This window comes from Somniosus microcephalus, chromosome 20, assembly GCF_052327205.1.
Source record: "Somniosus microcephalus isolate GS21.2 chromosome 20, FLI_Smic_1.0, whole genome shotgun sequence".
NCBI lineage: Eukaryota > Metazoa > Chordata > Chondrichthyes > Squaliformes > Somniosidae > Somniosus > Somniosus microcephalus.
In genome coordinates, this window is record NC_141006.1 from 71988007 (window position 1) to 72013253 (window position 25247).

Sequence of the window (25247 nt, forward strand, 5' to 3'; positions counted from 1 at the left end):
GCTTTGCCTTGAGGATTCTCTCCAGCAACTCCATCTTTAAACCCAGGTCATAAAGAATTGAATCACTGGTGTCTAGGGTACTTTAACGTTAAGTTTGTTTCCATGTCTAGCTATCTTTCCACATGACACTGAAGTCTGTAACAACGTTTTGCACTATCCCAATCTATCTTTTACGAACAATCACAAATTCATTTTTAGGGATCCAAGACACTTGAGTAAATTTGAGCTTTGCATTTGACATGCTATTTTTGCTTGACATTTAGATGAAAGTGTTTCCCCTCTCAATACATTTAACAGTGAATGTGTTTCTACCCATTAAATGCAAACATCATGTATTCTCCTTCCTCCATTGGCAACTCTTCATTCTGCCCCGAAAGTCATCACTCCAAGTCGTGGCTCACACGGTCATTTTGCTATTCAGGTTAAGGAGACAGGCCAACACAATCCATCCTGGATCTACACCTTTTTCCTTTCTCAAACAGCTCTGGACGCTCACTGTTCTATCTGATCCCTGAACAATGATCTTGGTACAAAAACTTGTAAAATATTAACTAAATGTTTAGGAAAGTAAATCACTAGCAACATCTCAGATAACTTTGCATAGCTAACGAAATTAAAGCTTTAAGGTAATCTATATGTATTAAAAACACCTTCTCATTAATGGCCACCAGTTTTTCTATCATGAATGCCCTTTAATTTTCAAAAATAAGTAAAAGATATAACTATATTACATTGTCAGGTATATTTAGCACCTTTGAAACTGTTCTCAAACACTGAAAATGTCTTTTGGCTTCCATGCGAACTGCCTTAATACTCTTGAAATAGCATCAATATTATGTTGAGAAATGAATATTCCTATCTCTGCTTAGAAAACAAGTATTGGATTATGTAAAGTGTTCATATAACATTGATCAGAAACTCAATTTACACAGAAAACAAACATTTGTTTGTTTCTTCCTTAGGTTCCCTTTGGCTGCTCTTCAGGCACATGGTGAGGTCACATGCTGCATTGCTTTGAAAGTTCAAATCACACACAAGAAGTGGTGCATCATCAGGTAATAGATCATCATCATCGACGACATCATCATCATCATCATCGATGACATCATCATTACAACAGAGTATCTTAACGGATTTTAAAGGAATATCACCATTGCTGCTTTTTTCATCATGCGCCAGCGCAACAGAATTAATACGATCATTGAAAGGTTTGCTATTAAGCACAGCTGAAGTAAAACTGGATGGGTTAGAAACATCAACACCTGGTTTAGTCTGAAGTCTGCTGTGATCAGTACACTCAGAGTCCTGGCTCTGTACGTCAATGGCACCGATTGTAGAAAGGAAAGAGCAATTTGCTTTTTGATAGGTTTCTGCGTTCGGTGTCTGCTGCTGATTTTCATCAAATGTTTCATCTTCGTCAAAGATCATCCCATCAGGAATCCACCGATTGTCTGTGTAATTAGAGCATTCATTTTCCTCATCACTCTCATCTGTACAGTCAGCATTATCCAAAACACCGGTTTCGACCTCTTCTTTCAGAAGAGGTCGTCTTTCAAGGGCCATTTGTTGTTTGTACATGTCTTCAAGTTTTTCACAGTGAACAATAATTGACAACATGCATACATCTGGTTGAACATCTGCCATCATTTGTGTGAAAAGAGAGTTCTTTGTGAAATCCTAATAAAAATAAAACTAGTTTAGTGGTGAAGGAAAGGATGTTCCATACTTATAAAAACAACATACTTTCTGAAAATGCAGTACTTATAGAAATATTACAACATATAATTTTATCTGTCTCATATCTATAATGTGTACTACAGGAAACTTTTTTTTAAAATCCGGCACCGACGGGGTGCCGGTCCATCAAAAATTCCAGATCACCGAGCGCTGTAGTAAAAGATACGAGCGCTGAGAGCTCCGTATAAAGCACCAAACCCTGTTGCTTAGCAACAGGCTCAGAACAATGGCCACAAGTTACAAGCGTCTCTGTAGCTTAGCAACAGCTGCAGCCACACCCTTGCACAGCAACAGATGGAGGAAGGCAAGTAATATGAAGTATGAACCTACTCCTAAATTTTGCCGGTTAACCGAGATTTCCGGTTATTTAGGTGCCGGTAAATCGAAAGTTTCCTGTATAAGTAAATAATAGTTAAATATATAAGTTTTGAGTCTGGGGATTAGTGGTGAGTGGATTAGTTAAAGAAAAAAATAAACACAAAAGGTGCTTAAGCATAGGACATTAATTGCAATTGGCATCAATGTTCCCTCTAATTTTTTTTTGGCTGCATGGCCCCTTTAACAGCTGCGCGCCCATTTAAAAATCCGCACGCGCGGTTTTTGCATTTAAAATCTGGTGAGCCAGCTGTGCGGGAGCTTCAGCTTAAAAGGGAACATTGATTTGCATGTACTAAAACTTTGGGGAAGCTAAATCATACACTATCACCTGTCTGAGAGGAATCCTGCATATTCTGTACACATCAGCTCAGATGTGCCTTTATCAGATTCTGGCAATCACAGGTAAAAATGATCTAAAATACTACAGAAAAAGAGCCTTAGTACAAAGAAGGAAAAAGGAAAACAGCATAAGCCATGAAAATAAAAACAAAGATAAATTGGACAAAGTACGAAGATAAACAGGGAAAGAAAAAGGGTAATTCACAGAAGTATGAAAAGAATTCATTGTTCATAAGAATTGGGAGCAGGAGTAGACCATATGGCCCTTCGAGCCTGCTCCGCCATTCAATAAGATCATGGCTGATCTTCGACCTCAACTCCACTTTCCCGCCCGATCCCCATATCCCTTGATTCCCCTAGAGTCCAAAAATCTATCGATCTCAGCCTTGAATATACTCAAAGACTCAGCATCCACAGCCCTTTGAGAATTCCAAAGATTCACCGCCCTCCGAGTGAAGAAATTCCTCCTCATCTCAGTCTTAAATGGCCGGCCCCTTATCCGGAGACTATGCCCCCTAGTTCTAGACTCTCCAGCCAGGGGGAAACAACCTCTCAGCATCTACCCTGTCAATCAAAGGCGTGTCAAATAAAATGAAAGAGTAAATGATAAAAGACATAGGACAAAAAGGTATAGAAAAAATAAAGCAAAAATTTTAAAGAATAAACTGGAAAGGAAAAAAATACTGGCAAAATATCCTGGGGGAGAGCAATTCCTTTAACCTTAGGGCCACTGTCTGAACATTCACTTGAAGGCATCAATACTCTGTCAAGTTTCTGAAAAGTCCAAACATGTCCCAAACTTCTAAAATATTTAAGCTAGTAAAAAAATTGACCAAGTGGGTCTGCAGGTCCACACATCTAGCAATCATAATACACCTAGTGGAGTTTCAAAATTTAAATATATTTTGATAGTTAAATTCACCAATTTATATCTAATTGGACTAGATACTTTTAGTGGAAGTTCTATACATGGCAACACAATCACATGGCAAATCTGTGCAATTGGCTTTTCAGGGGTAATTTAAGTTTCTAGTTAAATGCAGCACCCCGAATGAGGACGGGGTCACACAAAGTGGAGTTGTGTACAGGAAACTTTCTGGTATCCGGCACGGACGGGACCGACGTGGTGCCGGTTCATCAACAATTCCGGATAACCGAACGCTATAGTAAAAGATACGGAGCTCAGAGCTCCGTATAAAGCAACAAACCCTAACAGCTTCAGAACAATCGGCACACGTTGCAAGCGTCTCTGTAGCTTAGCAACAGCTTCAGCTACACCCTTGCACAGCAACAAATGGAGTAAAAAAAGTAATAAAAGTTACCTGAACCTACTCCTGAATTTTGCCGGTTAACCGACATTTCCGGTTATTTAGGGGCCGGTTAATCTAAAGTTTCCTGTGCTTTGTTCTAAATTGATACTAAAACGCTCCTTTGGCCAAGCTTTTGGCCATCTGCCCATATTTCTCCTTATGTGGCTCGGTGTCAAATGTTGTTTTAGAACACTCCTGTGAAGCACCTTGGGACATTTTACTACGTTAAAGGTGCTATATAAATACAAGTTGTTATTTTTTTAATTTGGAGATTCAAAAGCAACAACACTGTGCAATATTGGTCACTATTCTATAGGAAAGGTATTAAGTGTCCTTGAGGGGTGCAGTGCTGGGTAACAAAAACATTGGGTCTCAGCAACCCAAGTTGTGAGGAAAGGTTAAGGTTAAAGTGACTGAACAGAAGTCTGCAAAATTCTGAAAAAGACAAAAGTTGACACAGACAAATCATTCACACTGATGAAGGGTTGGAAAATTAGGGGATGTCATTTAAAATGAGAAAACTGGCAATTTGGGAAGAACTATTTCGCAATGACATGGCGGGGGGGAGCGCGCAATTTTCAATTACCGCACGCCTGATTCTCACCTGAAAAGGGGCAACTAGCAAAGGAAAATCAGGTGGGCACCATGGACCTAAACTGATTCAATTTTCAGGAGGGCCTTTAAATGTGCGCCAATAATCCCACCCGGGGGGGCTGTTTAAATATGCAAATTGGGTTCCTACGGCAGTTGTAGGACACCGATTGCCATTTTCATGTACAAATGGGCGAGCATGCACCGTGCACACTTGGTCTAATAGTACTAAGCGCTGGGTAGCCTAGCCAGCAGTCCTCAGGGACCGCTGGAGGCCACTCCAAAAAACCCGGGCAATTTTTTTGGAGGCCCAGAGGTGCAGGATTGGATCCCCGCAACCACTGCCCTTCATCAGACCCGACCTGTCAATCAGCCCAGTGCGGGAGCCGGCCGATTTTCGGCTTTCCAAATCCAGCAAGGTGCAGCAGACTGCCCCTCAAGTGCCTGTGGTTCGCAGATGAAATTTAGATGAGGCCCAAACCTGAAAATGGTTTTGTGGTCTCCCGAAAGGTGGCCATGGGCAGGCACCGCGGACACACTGCCCACTTCACACCGGTTTGGGCTGAAGTTAAGAAGAAAAAAAAAAGAGGGGACTGGACTGAAGATGTAGTGAGGATGTAATGAGATCAGCTAAGAGATAAAGGGGAAAAATTTGGTCGCACCCCCTTTGGGGCGCTGACTTCGCCGGGTAGCCCGGAAAAAGTTAGCGCCCCCGCACCTGACATTCACTGGTAGCGCCCCAAGAGGGAGGCGGGGTGCTACTGGAAGCACTCCCCCTCCCTCTTGGGGCGCTACCAGTGAATATCGCAGCGCGGTGGGCTATTGCAGGCCTTCCTCCCCCTTATTAAAGGGGAGGGGCCTCGTGCAGCACGACCTGGGGCCCAGCTGGGCCACCAGGGATCAGGGTGCTGGCAAAAGAGCCCGGCACTCAAAAGGGGTGCAGGCTGATGGAGCATGGCCAGCACCCCGCGGGGTGGGGAGGGGGGGGGGGGGGGGGAGAATGCATAGGAGGCCAGGGACGGCAAAGGGGGCATGCTCTGGCAGGCGGCCAGCAACAAAAATGGCCCCCTGGCACTTCCCCTTTAAATATCGGCACCCCGGCCGCACGTACGCCCCCGACCTTGTCGGACATAGCGTCTGGCGGTAAGTCGGGGCGCTACCGAAGTTTGCAGACAGGGTGTTATGCACAGCAATGTCACCGCCGGAGGCGTTGCGCTACTGGTTACCGCCACCGCTAACCTCCCGCTGAATTTCACGGGAGGCGTTCGCGGCGCCGCGCCAGGGCGCTAACGGGAGGCGCCAAGCAACCGAATTTGGCCCCCAAACTTTTTGGACCGAATGGTCACTTAAATTTCCCATGTTGCTTATTAAAAACGATGCCTCTGTCTATATTAAATGACAAAAACACAACAAAGTTAATCAATGGTACAAACCAAGGCTGCAGGGGTTTTCACTTCTGAAGGGTCACAGGCTATTTTTTTCACAATAGCTACAACTATTGAAATCAGAAATACTCCCAGCGATGATCCCATTATGGCAAGATATACACCAGCTTGCAGTTCTAAAAGAAAAATGGAATGTTAAAATATTTGTGTCTGAAGTTTTACTGTATTTATACAACCTAATGATATCAATATGTTATTTATTAATGACAATAATCAGCTAGGAATTATGCACATGGGATTAACATTGTAACTGTTGGTAAAATGAAATGAATTGTTGACAATCCAAATGCCATATTAATGGTTAGGTATGAAACTTAACCTCTTGCGATAATAAAGTGCTGCTTTTTGGAACCAGTATTAAACAGTGTATTTTTTTGCTAAAAATATAGCCACCATGTTTTTGGATTAATTTTCTAGCAAAATGCTTGACCTGTCTTTGATTAAGGAAACAACATTTTAAATTTGTGCACTCCATAGTCACTGGCAAGTGAAATATTACAGCATACTTGTCAACCTAGAAAACTAGCAAACGCTGACCCAACAGCTTCAGAAAAGCTGCCACAGCCCCCAAAACTGGCCATGAATAGGAACCTTTGATATTCAAAAACATGTAGTTACAGGAAACTTTGTTATATCCAGCACCGACGGGACCAAGCTGTTGCCGATCTATCAAAACTGCCAGACATACAAAGTTAACGTTGAAGCATATGGAGGTTTTCACCTCCGTATCTGACAACAAACACTGTTGCTTAGCAACAGCTTGTAAAGTCAGCCCGTACCTTGGAAGCATCTCTGTAGCTTAGCAACAGCTTCAGAGAGACTTTCCAGAGCCCGACTGTTGAAAACAAAGCCACGAGAAGAAAAAAAACCTAACAAAACGGCTCCTGATTTCTGCCGGTAGATTGAGGTTTCCGGACATACAACCTCCGGATAAACCAAAGTTTCCTGTACATTGAAAGTGCAGGTCTGTAACTGAAGCTGTAGGTATATGCACAAATCCTTCACTTGTATAGAGAGAGGGAAAAAAAACAAGTAAATGAAAAACTGAAGGGAAATACAAATGCTGAAAGGAACAAGATTCATTTTCCCTGGGCCAGTCATGTCAGAAAATGTTGACTTTTTGACACTATTTTCTAGTATTTTGGAATCGACAATGAACATGGGCACTAATTTTTTACAGTTGTAATGCGTGACTTTCCCTCAAATTGTACTGAAAACTACTGCCTGTTTGCCATTGAGAGTTAGTTCTTTTTTCTATTTTAAAATTAATTTCTTCCAGTCAGGAACATAACCTATTACAGGGAGAAGAAAAGTCTGAAGCATTTTTTGGGGGCAAAGAAAATTTAATTAATAGCAAATTAGGTATTTGAACCTGGCCTAACGGACCAGGCAGGACTGCAGGCAGAAATTTGTGGGTGCATTCGTGGCTCGCTGGATATGTCGAAGTAAGTGCTGCATGACCTTGTATCTATCACCGCTTTTCCAAGATATGCAAACTCTGCCACTAAAATTCTTTGGTTGGGGGTGGGAGAGAGATAAAGAAACTTCCTTGTGCAGGCACTCAGTGAAGGTCAGACACCTGCCACAATGAGCGGGGAGGAACACCAGGCAACTCCAGCAGTTTTCAATGACCTGCAAGAGCACAGGCACGGCAAGAGAGCCCCAGGTGGGCAGTGGAAACGCTTCAAGGACACCCTCAAAGCCTTCTTGAAAAAGTGCAACATCCCCACCGACACCTGGGAATCCCTGGCCCAAGACCGCACAAAGTGGAGGAGAAGCATCCGGGAAGACGCCGAACACCTCGAGTCTCTTCACTGGGAGCAAGCGGAAGCCAAGCGCAGGCAGCGCAAGGAGCGCACGTCAACCCAAGCACCCCACCTACCCGCCCCTTCAACCACCGTCTGCCCCACCTATGACAGAGACTGTAGGTCCCGCATTGGACTCATCAGTCACCCGAGAACTCATTTTTAATGTGGAAGCAAGTCATCCTCGGTTCTGAGGGACTGCCTAAGAAGGAGAGAATGGCATTCAAAGTGGTTGAGGAGAACATTCTCCCAGCTGGCAGCATTGTGTGAAAATAAAAACTAACAGAACAGCTGTAAGCTTTTTACATGTGTCTGTCTGCAGTGGCTGGTGCCATTTCTTGCTTAAGTTAATTGTTTGTTGACATCTTTTAGTGGCTCTTGAGTTTCGATGCCGTCTCTGTGGGGGGTTATCCTGTTATGCAGGCTTCCTTTGTTAAGTTTCGCACCATTGCCTTACCCAGGGGAGATCCATACAGATCACATTTATCTTTATTACATACATCTTGTATTAATAGTCTCGAGTCCATCACACATACAAAACATATATTTTTATTCTTACAAGCCACACATCAGATTACGATCAAATCTATATCTGAGTAACACCAAACATACCTTTCTGCTTCAGGCTGAAACAAACCGGCTCAGAGAAATTGCTGAGTTTTGAGGTACTTGTGTAAACAGATCTGGCGGATATGCAATTGCTACTGCCACGCAATTCACCTTTTGGAATTTCCATTGTGTTCTCAGTTGAGCTTTGTTTGATTGGTCTCTGCCAGAGATAAAAAGCGGTGAATGTAAATATGGTAATTTTCCACTCTCTGTTCTCTGAATTCCACATTGAACAGATGTGCTTCACATTATTGCCAGGACCATTTCTCCACTGGTGTAAAGGTCACCAATAAATCAACTGCTTAGTAGTGAATTCTCACAAGCAACGCACTACCTTCATTTTCAATAACTGAATTAGAAAGCTGGTACAGGAAACTTTCTGGTATCCGGCACGGACGGGACCGACGTGGTGCCGGTTCATCAACAATTCCAGATAACCGAACGCTATAGTAAAAGATACGGAGCTCAGAGCTCCGTATAAAGCAACAAACCCTGTTGCTGCTTCAAAACAATCGGCACAAGTTGCAAGCGTCTCTGTAGCTTAGCTTCAGCTACACCCTTGCACAGCAACAAATGGAGTAAAAAAAGTAATAAAAGTTACCGGAACCGACTCCTGAATTTTGTCGGTGGGTAGAGCGTTCCGGTTATTTAGGGGGCGGTTAATTGAAAGTTTCCTGTATTCATTATTTGCATTCAAGGACAATTCAAAGTGCCACAAATCGATGAATGCAGAGTTGCTCCTGCCATTTTGCAGATGGCAAGTTCCTGAGCTTGGTCCTGTATCCGAAGATATCATAGAAACATAGAAGATAGGAGCAGGAGTAGGCCATTTGGCCCCTCGAGCCTGCTCCGCCATTCAATGCGATCATGGCTGATCATCCAAATTCAGTACCCGGTCCCTGCTTTCTCCCTATACCCCTTGATCCCTTTAGCCTTAAGAAATATATCCAACTCCTTCTTGAATATATTTAATGAATTGGCCTCTACTGCCTTCTGTGGTAGAGAATTCCACAGGTTCACCACTCTCTGGGTGAAGAAATTCCTAATTTCTGTCCTAAATGGCTTACCCCTTATCCTTAGACTGTGAACCCTGGTTCTGGACTCCCCCGCCATCGGGAACATCCTTCCTGCATCTAGTCTGTCCAGTCCTGTCAGAATTTTATAAGTTTCAATGAGATCAATATCCAAGTAGGCGTGGCACTTCTTCACAAGTAAAAAGGGATAAGGAGCAAAAGAAAAAAAAACAAGAGATGCGAGTCATCTGGGGCATTTCTTAATGGCAGGCTCAGGACAGCACTGCCAGAGGCGTGGGAGTCGGTGCCTCGCCTGTTCCCTCAGTCAGGGAAAAGTGCATCGAGCAAAAGTGCACAATCAAAAATGAACATCAGTAAACAGAAATCATGTCAGTGCGGAAGAGTAAATACTTGAGCTTGTGAAATTCACTTTTTGGGATTTTATACAGAATTAGAGAAGGTACAGCGCATAAACAGGCCATTTGGCCCATGCTGGTGTTTATTCTCCACACAAGCCTCCTCCCACCTATCTTCATCTAACTCTATCAGCATAACCTTCTATTCCTTTCTTCCTCATGTGTTTATCTAGCTTCCCCTTAAATGCATCTATATTACTGGCCTCAACCACTCCCTGTGGTAGCAAGTTCCACATTCTCACCACTCGCTGGGTAAAGATGTTCCTCCTGAATTACCCATTGGATTTATTAGTGGCTATCTTATAATTCATGGCTTGGTACAGGTTTTGCTCTCTTCCACTGTCTGGGCTGTGCTGACACTTCATTTAGAGGGGGGGGGAAAGACACTGAACCAATACTGGAGGAAAATATTATCCCTCACCAAAACAGACCCCAAATGACCATGTTGCAAAAACACAGCAAATAACAACAACCTACAGTATATCCATATATTTAGACACAACTTCTGGTGGTTAAAGATCAAATAAATCACCAGGAATCCGATCAAAAGAACAGTCAGGCCTCAACATAAAAAAGTCAATACACAAACTCTTATGAGGAGAATCAGTAAGTTCCACATCAAAGGGCTAAATTCTAGAATGTGGTAAGATTTCAATGTTGCAAATGTACTTCTACTTTTAAGTTGCAATAAAGACCAGGATGACGAGAAGCTCTTCTGCTGCTAGTTTACCGCCAGACGTTACAAGATTCAATAAACTACTGTAGTACATACCTTGACACGTTCATCCGCATCCCAGAATTCCACTTCATAGCTCAGCTGTTGTAGCAGACATGCTTTGAACAGCTTTTCTTTGCATGTACTTAACTTAATTTGGAGATGCACCATTATCGATTCTTCCCCGAAGTCTACTTTCACTTGAGGTGCACCCAGTTCCACTTTAAAGAAAAAGAAATTTTGCGATTTACTGTACAGCTGTATTTTAGTACAACAAAGCAGTTAACAATTTCTAACTGGGACATCAAGGTAGAAGTAATATCCCATTCTCAGACTGATCATGTTAAACAAACCATTAACTCCAATTAATAACACTTTAAACAGAACAGGTTGATTACAATTCAGAGCAAGCAGAATGGGGTGGTTTTTAGGGGGATTAAGTTTGCCAATGTTCCCTCTAAGCTACGTGGCTGCGCAGCGGTCTGCGGGCCCCGTGCAGGCCGCTCAGCAGCTTTTGAATGGAAAATCTGCGCACGGGCGGAAATTTGAATGGGCCGCACAGCCCGTTAAAGGGGCCACGCACCCAAAAAATATTAGCGGGAACATTGGTTGCCGCCTATCCAGTTTTTCAGTGGCCTGACCAGAAATTTCTAGGACAACCAAAAGTCTGATTTTAAAATAAAAATCAATTTCCCACTTACAGGTTGGGTGATTATACTGCATTTGCCATGCATCTGCCCAATGTGGATAAATGCGAGGTTATCCACTTCGGTGGCAAAAACAGGAAGGCAGATTATTATCTGAACGGCAATAGATTGGGAGAAGGGGAAGTGCAGAGAGACCTGGGTGTCCTTGTGCACCAGTCACTGAAGGTAAGCATGCAGGTGCAGCAGGCGGTTAAGAAGGCAAATGGTATGTTGGCCTTCATAGCGAGAGGATTCGAGTACAGGAGCAAGGATGTCTTGCTGCAGTTGCACAGGGCCTTGGTGAGACCACACCATGAGTATTGTGTGCAGTTTTGGTCACCTTATCTGAGGAAGGATGTTCTTGCCATGGAGGGAGTGCAGCGAAGATTCACCAGACTGATACCTGGGATGGCAGGAATGATGTATGAGGAGAGATTCGGTCGATTAGGCTTATATTCGCTATAGCTTAGAAGAATGAGAGGGGATCTCATTGAAACTTATAAAATTCTAACAGGACTAGACAGACTAGATGCAGGATGTTCCCGATGGTTGGGGAGTCCAGAACCAGGGGTCACAGTCTAAGGATCAGGGGTAAGCCATTTAGGACTGAGAGGAGGAGGAATTTCTTCACCCAGACAGTGGTGAACCTGTGGAATTCTCTACCACAGAAGGCAGTTGAGGCCAATTCATTAAATATATTCAAGAAGGAGTTAGATATATTTCTTAAGGCTAAAGGGATCAAGGGATATGGGGAGAAAGCAGGGACAGGGTACTGAGTTTGGATGATCAGCCATGATCTCATTAAATGGCGGAGCGGGCTCAAGGGGCCGAATGGCCTACTTCTGCTCCTATCTTCTATGTATCTGTTACTCTGTGCCTCAAAATGGAGACATTAGTTATTGAAATTATTCAGGTTTTGATTAAATTAGCACGACCACAAACATCAAAAATTAAGACATAATCACAATCCCTGTTCTGGCCCCTGTACCATTTCGACTCGACAAGAAATGGCAACTCTATTGGAAGAAAACTTGAAGCACTGAGCCAACACTGAAACAGATATCCAACCTCTCCACCAGGATGGAATTATGGCAAAAAAGACAGCTCCAATTAGGATGCCAACCATTGAATCACGCATTAAAAACAGATTTCTAATTTAGAAAATAAATATGTTCCTTTTTTTAAAAAAAATTGGATTCTGCTTATATTTGTGAAAGTCTAGAATAAATCCATTGCAGAACTTTATCCAGTTAATACAGTAGGGGTCATTTTGTTTGTAACCTTGCAACATTTCCCAATATATGCCATTAGCAGTGCTGGCGTTTAAATTACCTGCAGAGCGAAAGTTCATAAAGAATCCATTGAGGGAGCTAAATTATCAGCAGCTACCTTAGTTTTTGTTGTCTTATTATTGCAAACGGTGTACGAATAATTAATTTTACGTGCAGTTTGGCTCAATAACTCAAGATGCCCCATTTCAAAATCGTTAACAGCTCGCCCCCTTTTTAAAAAGACACGCGATCTAGAAATTCAGAAGTACATGCACACAATAGCACATTTCAAGAAAGGGGCATTAATGATGCCACTACCCACTAGGGTCCTGCTGGCAAGAAGATCTACGTGTTTCTTTCAACAACAAAAATTACTCAAAGGAAGTTAGCAGGCTTATACTTCTTTTTGAGGATATGCTGCAGAAATAACGCGTTAGCACTGAAAGGTTTAGGGTAACATCACTAAAACAAATGTTAATTTAATATTTACATAGCAAATTGCTTCAATGTTCCAGCTTGAGGATAGAAAATTCCATACCATCATCAAAAGGACTAAAACGATCAGACATGCTCCAAACACCCGGGTGTCTGGGTAAACTGCTTCTCACTCTGGCTCGATATCTGTGGTAACAATTTTCAATTATGCACGTAATATCACAGCCTTTGCCAGTCGGAGCTGTACAGTTAGGGAGTGGAAGCCAAGCATCTTTAGGCCTGAAAGAACAAAAATAAAAATACACAGGCTGTTTTGATTTTTTTTCCTACGTCATATTATATGTGCTATTTAATGTAAATTTACCATTTATGTATTATGCACACCTCAGAATTTAAACATAATGGGTCGGAATTTGCAGTTAACGGCGAAGTGATGGAGATTGCCGCTGACCTCGAAGAAAGCTGCCCACAAAGATCTCACGATCTCTGCGGCGAAAACTTTAGCGTAGTGCTGTGAATAGGGGATCGCCAGCATCCAGCAGCAGTGATGTCATCAAGCTGTCTAAGCAGCCAATCACACTGAAGAATTCGCACAGACAGCAAACCAGGAAATAAAAAGCAGCCTTTATCATTCACTTTTAAACAATTTTACAGAGAGCGAATAACACATGGGGTTAGGTTAGAAGCTGAAATATCAAACGTAATTTTTTTTTTTTAAATCTAGTGTTTATCATGGAGAAATTTGACATTCTACAAATATAAAATTCATTTTTTTAGGGCCAGAACAGTTGTTCAGCATTAGTTATTACTCAGAACGGTATTAAAATCCCAGTTACACCTCTTTGAACAAGGCTTAACTTTTTATGGGGTTTTTAGCAGCGATATTAGAGTGGAAAAGGGGAAGTTTTCATCAGTTCAAGTGATTGCCGGCTCTGAGGAGTTCCACAGTACAGCCTGTGGCGGAGCAAGGAATGACTGACCGCAACTTCAGGATTTCCACGTTTATCTGCGCATGCACTAAATCCTGAAGTTACCGTAATGATGGCGAATGCTGACAGTTTCACCATCATTACCACCACAAAATCCGGGCCATTATTATTTAAGTTGGCAAAATACATTTTCAACTTTTCATGGAGTTCAACGGGGTTTTATAGTATTTTCATTTGATGATTACTGCAGATTTGATGTTAAAGGTACAATGAATTTTCAGTAAGATATTAGGGTTTCCCAGACATAAATACAAAGTTGTTCACAAAACAATAAGTATAGGTTGGTCCTAAACAAAAAAAATCATATAGAAAGTAACAGAAGTGCAATTAAACAATAGTTAACTTATAAGAAAAGGCCAGTCTACTCAACAATATTTGAATGGACACAACATAATACCCCTTAAAGACAGAATAATATTCTACCACCATCTGATACTGAGCCATTTACCAAGATCCCTTTCCGCACGAACTCCCAGTTTACCCAAACCATCAGGTGCACCTTAGAGTGGAGGGACACAGGTTTAAACTGTTGTTCTGCCAAGTTCTTGATCTTAGCTGCTGTTCAGGATGGGAGAAGCAACAAAGACTTTCCACCAGGCCTAACACGCCTTCTGGAGCTGCTTATTAATTTTAGCCAAAAAAAAGATGATGTGATTATAAAGCGAAGAACACCCCCTGACATTCACTTCCACTTTCTTTGCTAAAATTACTTAACAAACCATCCAGTGGTCAGCCTAAAGTGGTACTGGTAAAAACCTACAGGCAAGCAAACCATTTCTTTGGCTCAGCAGTGTGTGGACCAGCGAGCAGAAATTGAGAGGGTAAATATGGTCAAAATGCATAGACAGGCACGGCTCTCGTGACTGGCTGCAAGAAAGTATCTCCCTCTGTGGCAGAGTGCAGCCCTGCTCACAGCAAAAGTATGGACGAAGCACATGTGGCTCCAACCAAAACTGGAAAATCAAGCAATCTGCAGCCCATTCTTGCAGGCTCCTGGTGCAAGCCTCCCATCCCCACCCCACCCCAAGCAGGACCGCCTACCCACTGACAGCAAAGAACAATGGCATGACTACTAGGAGGCAACAGCTCTGTCCCTCTCCCATACAGCGGCCTCCTGTGCATCCTCGAGTTCCTTTTCCTGGGGCCGTGTCTTCAGCTGTCTGGGCCCTAGGCTCTGGAATTCCCTCCCTAAACCTCTCTAACACGTTCTCCTCCTTTAAGATGCTCTTTAAACCTTACTTTTTTGACCAAGCTTTTGGTCACCTAGCCAAACATCTCCTTATGTGGCTTGGAGTCAAATTTTGTCTGATAACGCTTCCTTGAAGCACCTTGGGATGTTGTACTATGTTAACGGTGCTATATAAATGCAAGTTGTTGTTGATGATCGGAACCCCCCCTCCCCCCTGGGGTCAGAGAATCAGACCTCCCTCACCCTGGGTCGGGGTTCTTTTTTTATTCGTTTATGCGATGTGGTCGTCGCTGGCAAGGCCAGCATTTATTGCCCATCCCTAATTGCCCTCGAGAAGGTGGTGGTGAGCTGCCTTCTTGAACCGCTGCAGTCCGTGTGGTGAAGGTACTCCCACAGTGCTGTTAGGTAGGGAATTTCAGGATTTTGACCCAGTGATGATGAAGAATCGGCGATATACTTCGAAGTCAGGATGGTGCGTGACTTGGGAGAACCAATCCCGGGGTCGGGGATCGGACCTATCTGGTCCAGGCTTCCAGGTTTCCTGTCCGAAACTCGGTCACTCCCCACCTACGTAACCCACCCATTAATATCCAGGTCTATGGGTGTGAGGGCAGCTGTAGGGCACTAGAACTGTTTCCACTGGTGCAGAGAGTGTCCAAGAGGAGATTTCATTGAAGTTTTTAAGGTTATAATGGGTTTTGATAAAGCGACTGGAGGCACGGTTTCCTCTCAGAGAGTCAGTGATAAGGGGTTAGCAATTTGGAATTGTCACTGTGAGAGTGGAGGGGGAGGAGAGAGATTGGATGGAATTTCTTGGCACATTGTTGGGAGTGTAGAGTGTTTTGCTGCAGGGGGTGGTTGAGGTAGAAATTATATATGTGAATTCAATAAAAAAGATGGGTGGACTGGAGGGGGATGACACACACATCCATTAAAGAATACAAACCTGCACTTGGAAAAATGGTTACAAATAAATAAAAAAGACTTGCATTTATATAGCGCCTTTCACGACCACCGGATGTCCCAAAGCACTTTACAGCCAATTAAGTACTTTTTGACGTGTAGTCACTAATAATGTGGGAAAAGCAGCAGCCAATTTTGCACAGCAAGCTCCCACAAACAGCAATGTGATAATGACCAGATACAGGAAACTCTCGTTTAAACGGAACCTAATTATCCGGAATTCTCTAATAACCGGCAAAATTCAGGAGTAGGTTTGGAGGCTTCCATATACTGTATAATTGCGGCTGTGTAACCGGGGATCTCGTACCTTTTGCAGTATAACCATGGCTCCTACACCTCTGGTTGTGTAACCGGGTCCCCTGTAGCTGTGCCCCGGGGCTCCAGCACGGCTGGCTGTGCCCCGGGGCTCCAGCACGGCTGGCTGTGCCCCGGGGCTCCAGCACGGCTGGCTGTGCCCCGGGGCTCCAGCACGGCTGGCTGTGCCCCGGGGCTCCAGCACGGCTGGCTGTGCCCCGGGGCTCCAGCACGGCTGGCTGTGCCCCGGGGCTCCAGCACGGCTGGCTGTGCCCCGGGGCTCCAGCACGGCTGGCTGTGCCCCGGGGCTCCAGCACGGCTGGCTGTGCCCCGGGGCTCCAGCACGGCTGGCTGTGCCCCGGGGCTCCAGCACGGCTGGCTGTGCCCCGGGGCTCCAGCACGGCTGGCTGTGCCCCGGGGCTCCAGCACGGCTGGCTGTGCCCCGGGGCTCCAGCACGGCTGGCTGTGCCCCGGGGCTCCAGCACGGCTGGCTGTGCCCCGGGGCTCCAGCACGTCAGGCTGTGCCACGGGGCTCCAGCAGGTCAGGCTGTGCCACGGGGCTCCAGCAGGTCAGGCTGTGCCACGGGGCTCTCGTACCTTGGGCCATTGTCACGCCATGTCCCTTCTTCCTTATCTGGAATTTTTAATCAACCGGCACCATCCCGGTCCCGTCGGTGCCGGATACCAAAGAGTTTCCCGTAATCTGTGTTAGTGATGTTGATTGAGGGATACATTTTTGGCCGGGGCACCGGGGAGAACTCCCCTGCTCTTCTTCAAATAGTGCCACAGAATCTTATACGTCCACCTGAGAGAGCAGACGGGGCCTCGGTTTAACGTCTCATCTGACAGACGGCACCTCCGACAGTGCAGCACTTCCTCAGCACTGCACTGGAGTGTCAGTCTAGATTTTTGTGCTCAAGTCTCTGGAGTGGGACTGGAACCCACAACCATCTGACTCAGAGGCGAGAGCGCTGCCCACTGAGCCACAGCTGGCACAAAATAAATGAAACAGTGACACATTCGCTTTTTGAAAGGCAGCTCAAGACCCAAGTCAATGCATAGCTGCCCGAAAAGGTATAACATAACCAGCTGCACAGCTAGTATTTTGATGTTACTGCCAGAGTAAATGAGCCCAAAAAGAAGTAAATGAGCCCAAATACGATCTCCCATTTACTTTTCTATGGAACTCCAAACCACAGGTGGTAGCCAGCATCAGCATGTGTGTTATAGAACAGTTCAAACAGTGGAAACAACAATTTAAAAATGTAAATTAAATGAATTACTTTATCTCCACTTCGTATAAGGTTTCAGGAGGATGTTCTTCAGTGGGTGTCCACGTCAAAAAGAGGCTGAAGTTCTGTGAACTCAGGATCACATTTTGAGAAGGCACTGACAGACTACCTGAGAACAAAAAACAACTTGTGAGCACCCAGAGATACTGCTCAAACACTAGTAAAATAAATGCTTCCAAGCTACATCTGATATTTAAATAAGTAGTTAAGTTTTCATAGAATCATAGAAATTTACGACACAGAAGGAGGCCATTCGGCCCATCGTGTCTGTGCCGGCCGAAAAAGAGCTCTCCAGCCTAATCCCACTTTCCAGCTCTTGGTCCGTAGCCCTGTAGGTTTCGGCCCTTCAAGTGCATATCCAAGTACTTTTTAAATGTGATGAGGGTTTCTGCCTCTACCACCCTTTCAGGCAGTGAGTTCCAGACCCCCACCACCCTCTGGGTGAAACAAGCTCTCCTCAACTCCCCTCTAATCCTTCTACCAATTACTTTAAATCTATGCCCCCGATTATTGACCTCTCTGCTAATTTTATATTAGAAAGAAAAGACAGACTTGCATTTATACAGCACCTTTCATGATCACTGGACATCCCAAAGTGCTTTACAGTCAATGAAGTACTTTTTGAAGTGTAGTCACTGTTGTAATGTAGGAAACACAGCAGCCAATTTGCGCACAGCAAGCTCCCACAATCAGCAACATGATAATGACCAGATAATCTGTTTTAGTGATAATGATTGAGGGATAAAATATTGGCCAGGACACCAGGGATAACTCCCCTGCTCTTCTTCAAAATAGTGCCGTGGGATCTTTTACGTCCACCTGAGAGAGCAGACGGGGCCTCGGTTTAACGTCTCATCTGAAAGACAGCACGTCCAACAGTGCAGCGCTCCCTCAGCACTGCACTGGGAATGTCAGCCTAGATATTTGTGCACAAAGTGTCTGGCGTGGGTCTTGAATCCACAACCTTCTGAATGTGCTTTTATTTGTGAGTCAGTAATCCTGAATATAGGAGGATGAGCAACTCATTATATATTGAAGAAAAACTATAAAATCTGTTTTTTATTTATTACTTTCAAGTCACTGTTGTTGAAATCCAACAATATTCTCAACTACCAACCTATTGTTGAAGCTCAGTCGATAGAATTCAGATGCTCTGCTAAAACACCAGCAGACCGGAGTGCATTTTTCGAGCAACCAGTGCATTTGTCTTTAAAAAAAATCATCTCATTCATAAAGAGCTTGGACCATTCTGATTTGGCAAGTGCAGATAGACAGCTTTAAAAAAAAACGGTATGTGTAGCCAGAGCTCAACAGATCAACAAATGAACTGAAACAGGAAATAGGACAAGTAATAACATGACCATCAGCTTCAGAACATTGGAGTCTGAGCAAAGTGGAGAGAAAAAAACCTCAGATAGTTCCCATCACGGCCATGTTGCTTCAAAATTCATTGATACAATTACTTAAAATCACAAGTTTGATACTGTTCCCTAAATACTGGGTTTAAAACCCACAAATGCAGCAGGCCATATCAAAAAAGTTCAGTGGTAGAGTTTCTGCTTTGGGCGCAATCGGCGATCCGGGCGCAAAATGCGCTGGTTTTGAGAAGTGGGTTTTTTCCCACAAGTTTCCGCTCAAACTCATTTGCATATCGCTGAATGTAAAATCTGCCAAGAGCCAGTGCAGTCGGGCAGCGTTTTAGAATGCAATTTAAAAAAAACACTGCTTTAAATAAAAATTCCTTGCTATATTGTAACTTGGTGCAGTTTGAGTAATGCAGCTGAAACTGGGCTGATCACAAAATATAAACATTTTAAATTTTAACTTTTGCCCTCACCCCTTTTCCTCACTCCCAGAACCATGAGAGGGTCTCAATTGTTCTTACCTTCCACCCACCAGACTCTGCATTCCACGGATCAACCTCCACCATTACCGCCACCTCCAACACCAAACACAACTTCCACTCTACTCCTCTTTCAGCATTCCAAAGGGACCGTTCCCTCCTTGACACCCTGATCCACTCCTCCAACATCTGATCTCCTTCACATGCAAGTGCAGGAGATCCAACGCCTGTCCCTTCACCACCTCCCTTGCCACCATCCAGGGCCCCAACACCACTTCTGGGTGAGACACCAATTTACATGTACTTCTTCCAACCAATATACTATATTCGTAGTTTTCAAACTTTTCTGCAAATCATGACATTATCCAAGGATCCCCATCTAAATTGCCACAAGGCAGCAATCCAAAACACTGCTAGCATTGCAGAAAACCTTAAAAAAAAAATTTTTAAGCAGATTGGCACTGCTCGTCAACTCAGGGGAAATACTGTTTTCCAACAACAGGGGCATTATATCATTCAACTTACAATGTATTAATCTGCTGCAATGGTATGCAACTACAAGGCCACATGGCCTAATTGCTACAACATCCCGGTATGAAAATTGGGCGGTTTCTAGACGGGCAGGTGATCCGCTCTGCCAGATTCCTGCCCATGCGGTGAAGATGAAAACGTACCCGCCCCTCCTGAGGTCAATTAGAAGGTATTTGCTTGTTATTCCTGCCCCTAGTGCTTCGTAACAACAGGCTGGTATGTAAACAAATAATGAAAAATATAGAAAATCATACTAATGGCAAAATTCTCAATTCCCTGTCCTTGTGTGTAATATGTTCAACATCTGATGACAACTCCTTACCCCAAAAGAACCAAGGATCTTACTTTGAGTATGCATTTCACTCATTCTTTTTCCACTGTGTGATATTTCACACTTATCCATATGACATTTCTTCTGCTCATCTTCTGATTTTATCAAGTTCAGTGACAGATCTTATCAAGCTGCCTTTGGTAGATCCTTGGCCACCTCAGAGCTACCTCCATGCTCCCTTGTTCACTAACAGCTGCAAATCTGACCAACTTACTTTGACGTTCTGAATCCAAATCATTAATATAATTTAGATACAGTGGGGTCTCAACACCGGTCTCTGGGGAACTCTCTACGGTACTCTGACGACAGTACTCCCTCCGTACTCCCCCCACCCTTTCCCAGGACAACATTAATAAGTACTTGCTGCATCCTAATGCAAAATGTCTCCCCTAACTCTTAAAGACGATAAATCACAAGTAATTACATTAAAAATACAGTATTCGGCCCAACCAGTCCATTCAGGCACATGAGCCTCCTGCCACTCCTCTTCATCTATCAGCATAACCCTCTATTCCCTTTTCCCTCATAGGCTTGTCTAGCCTCCCCATTAAATGCATCTATACTATTCGCTTCAACCACTCCCTGTGATATCAAGTTCCACATTCTCACCGCTCTCTGGGGAAAGAAGTTTCTTCTGAATTCCCTATTTGATTTCTTGGTGACAATCTTACACTGATGACATTTAAAAAGTACTTGGATATGCACTTGAAGTCCCATAACCTACCGGGCTATGGACCATAGAAACATAGAAGATAGGAGCAGGAGTAGGCCATTCGGCCCTTCGAGCCTGCTCCGCCATTCAATGAGATCATGGCTGATCATCCAAATTCAGTACCCTGTCCCTGCCTTCTCCCCGTATCCCTTGATCCCTTTAGCCTCAAGAAATATATCCAACTCTTTCTTGAATATATTTAATGAACTGGCCTCCACCACCCTCTGTGGCAGAGAATTCCACAGGTTCACCACTCTCTGGGTGAAGAAATTCCTCCTCATTTCAGTCCTAAATGGCTTACCCCTTATCCTTAGACTATGACCCCTGGTTCTGGACTCCCCGGCCATCAGAAACATCCTTTCTGCATCTAGTCTGTCCAGACCTGACAGAATTTTATAGGTTTCGATGAGATCCCCTCTCAATCTTCTAAACTCCAGTGAGTATAAGCCCAATTGACACAATCTCTCCTTGTACGTCATTCCTGCCATCCCAGGTATCAGCCTGGTGAATCTTCGCTGCACTCCCTCCATGGCAAGAACGTCCTTCCTCAGGTAAGGTGACCAAAACTGCACACAATACTCAAGGTGTGGTCTCACCAAGGCCCTGTACAACTGCAGCAAGACATCCTTGTTCTTGTACTCGAACCCTCTTGCTACGAAGGCCAACATACCATTTGCCTTCTTAACCGCCTGCTGCACCTGCATGCTTACCTTCAGCGACTGGTGCACAAGAACACCCAGGTCTCTTTGCACTTCCCCTTCTCCCAATCTATTGCCATTCAAATAATAATCTGCCTTCCTGTTTTTGCCACCAAAGTGAATAACCTCACATTTATCCACATTATAGTGCATTTGCCATGTTTCTGCCCAATCACCCAACCTGTCCAAATCGTACTGGAGTTTCATGACATCCGCCTCACAGCATACCCTCCCACCCAGCTTTGTGTCATCTGCAAATTTGGAGATATTACATCCAATTCCCTCGTCCAGATCATTAATATATATTGTGAACAGCTGGGGTCCTAGGACCGATCCTTGCGGTACCCCACTAGTCACTGCCTGCCACTCGGAAAACGACCAGTTTATTCCAACTCTTTGCTTTCTGTCCGCCAACCAGTTCTCTATCCAAGTCAATACCTTGCCCCCAACCCCATGTGCCTTAATTTTGCACGCTAACCTCTTATGCGGGACCTTATCGAAAGCCTTCTGAAAGTCCAAATACACCACATCCACTGGTTCTCCCTTATCTATTTTACCAGTTACATCCTCAAAAAATTCCAGTAGATTAGTCAAGCATGATTTACCTTTTGTAAATCCATGTTGACTTTGTCCGATCCTGTCACTGCTTTCCAAGTGCTCTGCTATTACATCTTTTATAATGGACTCTAGCATTTTCCCCACTACCGATGTCAGGCTTACCGGTCTATAATTCCCCGCTTTTTCTCTGCCACCTTTTTTGAATAGTGGGGTAACATTAGCTACCCTCCAATCCATGGGTACTGTTCCAGAGTCTATCGAGTTCTGGAAGATGACCAGCAATGCATCTACTATTTCCAGGGCCACTTCCTTAAGTACCCTGGGATGTAGATTATCAGGCCCTGGGGATTTATTGGCCTTCAGTCCCATCAATTTTCCTAACACCATTTCCCTACAAATACTGATTTCTTTCAGTTCCACCCTTTCATCAGACCCTATGTTCCGCGGTATTTCTGGGAGGTTATTTGTGTCCTCCTTTGTGAAGACAGAACCAAAATATGTATTTAGTTGGTCTGCCATTTCTTTGTTCCCCATTATAAATTCCCCCGATTCTGACTGCAAGGGACCTACGCTTGACTTCACCAATCTTTTTCTCTTTACATTACATATCTATAAAAGCTTTTACAGTCAGTTTTTATGTTCCCTGCAAGCTTACTCTCATATTCTATTTTCCCTTTCTTAATTAATCGCTTTGTCCTCCTTTGTTGAATCCTAAACTGCTCCCAATCCTCAGGATTATTGCTTTTTCTGGCCAATTTATATGTCCTCTCCTTGGATCTTATGCTATCCCTAATTTCCCTTGTTAGCCACGGTTGAGTCACCTTTTTTGTTTTATTTTTATGCCAAACTGGGATGAACAACTTCTGTAGTTCATCCATTCCGTCTTTGAATGTTTGCCATTGCCTATCCACCGTCAATCCTTTGAGTGCCATTCCCCACTCAATCCTACCCAACTCGCTCCTCAGACCATCGTAGTTTCCTTTATTTAAATTGAGGACCCTAGTTTCTGAGTCAACTACTTCATTCTCCATCTTAAATGAAGAATTCGATCATATTATGATCGCTCCGACCCAAAGGGCCTCGTACAACAAGATTGCTAATTAATCCTTTCTCGTTACATAATACCCAGTCTAAGATGGCCTGATCTCTGGTTGGTTCCTCGACATATTGGTCCAGGAAACCATCCCGTAAACACTCCAGGAATTCCTCCTCCACAGTATTGTTACTAATTTGGTTAGCCCAATCTATATGTAGATTAAAGTCACCCATGATGACTGCTGTGCCCTTATTGCACGCTTCTTTAATTTCCCTTTTAATGCTATCCCCAACCTCCGCCTTACTGTTTGGAGGTCTATATACCACTCCCACTAGTGTTTCTTTCCCCTTAGTATTTCTCAATTCTACCCATACAGATTCCACCTCATCAGAGCGAATATCCTTCATTACAATTGTGTTAATCCCTTCTTTAACCAGTAATGCTACCCCTCCTCCCTTTCCTTTTTGCCTATCTTTCCTGAATATCGAATACCCCTGGATGTTGAGTTCCCAGTCTTGGCCGTCCTTGAGCCACGTTTCCGTAATCCCAACCAAATCATATTCGTTTACCTCTATTTGCGCAGCCAATTCATCCACCTTATTACAAATGCTCCTCGCATTAAGACACAAAGCCTTCAGGCTTGTTTTTTTAACACTTTTAGACCTAACGCTCTTAGACCATGAACTGGAAAGTGGGATTAGGCTAGATAGCTCTTTTTCGGCCAGCACAGACACGATGGGCCAAATGGCCTCCTTCTGTGCCGTAAATTTCTGATTCTATGGCCCCTCGTTTTGCTCTTCCCCACAAGTGGAAGCAAACTCTTTTTCTCTCTCTCTCTCTCTCTCTCTCTCGCTAATAACAACAGAAAGTGCTGGAAACACTCAGCAGGTCAGGCAATATCAAGGAGAGAGAAACAGAGTCAACATTTCAGGTCAAACCCTTAGTCAGAACTGGAAAAGGTTAGGGAAGAGATTTTTAAGCAGGGGCAGGGAGGAGGGGAGGAAAGAGCAAAGGGAAGGTCTGTGATAGAAGGGAAGGCAGGAGAGATTGACTGACAAAAGGGATAATAGTGCAAGGCAAAAGGAGAGGTAATGGGACAACTTAAAAAACAAAAGATGGCTCTAGATGATGTGTGAATGAAGATCACAGCAACATTAACAGCTACCATGTGAGGAAACAAGAGAGAAAAAAATATAGGGGCCAATTTATAGTCTGAAAACTCAATGTTAAGTCCAGAAGGCTGTAAAGTGCCTATCAGAAAGATGAGGTGCTGTTGCTCGAGCTTACTGATGTGCCTCAATAAAATTGATGTGCCTCAATAAATCCGAGACTCGATGTTAGCGAAACAAAACAAGGCTTTTATTGACTTAGAAGGTAACACACAGAGGAGAATGTATCTTCCATCCAGAGGTCTGCCGTACTGGATGTGCTGCAGGCTGGGCCAGCTTACATAGGAGCCAGGTATGGGCGGAGCCCTACACACAGTACAATACAATGGAAATGAACTGAAACCAACCACAGTCACAGGCAGAGAAATACTGATGAGTGATGAATGGAATATTTCATCACACTTACGTTGAGCTTCGTTGGAACAATGTACGAGGCTGAGGACAGAGATCAGAGTGGGAGTGCAGGGGAGAATTAAAGTGACTTTCCCTCTCTCGCTGTCTACTCCTATCCAAAAATTGTTATGCTTCACAAATATGGTGCCTATTAAAATTATTTTTTTTTTGTTCATGAACTATACACATATATACTTGAAACCTATATACTTAGAATTGGTCTGCCACACATGCAAGTACAACAAAAAGCAATAATCTAATAGTAAAATTGTGAACTGAAATTACAGATAGGCAATAAAAGGCATTACGGTACCTCGCACATGATGTACGAAAACGCAGGAGAATAACTGTAAGTAGTAATGATGTGGGAGTGAAGCCATCTTGCTCACAACAAGCCATTTTGATTAAATCCTGGAATACAGCGCAGAATCCCACCACATCTCGCCGCCATCTTCCGTCCAGCGACCAGCGCCCCTGCCCCCGCTGATTGGCGGAGCCC

The 25247-nt window shown here is 43.9% G+C and overlaps 1 protein-coding gene across 1 annotated transcript; it reads right to left on the reverse strand.

The window, feature by feature from the left end:
• LOC147103418 (uncharacterized) lies at nt 1-25247 on the reverse strand. The gene is made up of 7 exons (XM_085962981.1): nt 25062-25247; nt 17469-17586; nt 12854-13029; nt 10416-10579; nt 8218-8374; nt 5789-5916; nt 1-1677 (listed from the first exon to the last, which is right to left on the reverse strand). The coding sequence occupies exons 1-7, from the start codon at nt 25126-25128 to the stop codon at nt 925-927; spliced, it is 1563 nt and encodes a 520-aa protein (XP_085819107.1). The 5' UTR covers nt 25129-25247; the 3' UTR covers nt 1-924.

Bases quoted from the DNA above. Each gene is read 5' to 3' on its own strand.
- LOC147103418 (XM_085962981.1), bottom strand. From the start codon at position 25,128: ATGGCTTCACTCCCACATCATTACTACTTACAGTTATTCTCCTGCGTT. The intron at 10,580-12,853 runs GTATGGAATTTT...TTTTCTTTAAAG, and splicing joins TTTTAGTCCTTTTGATGATG to TGGAACTGGGTGCACCTCAA. The intron at 5,917-8,217 runs GTATGTTTGGTG...TTTTTCTTTTAG, and splicing joins TTTCAGCCTGAAGCAGAAAG to AACTGCAAGCTGGTGTATAT.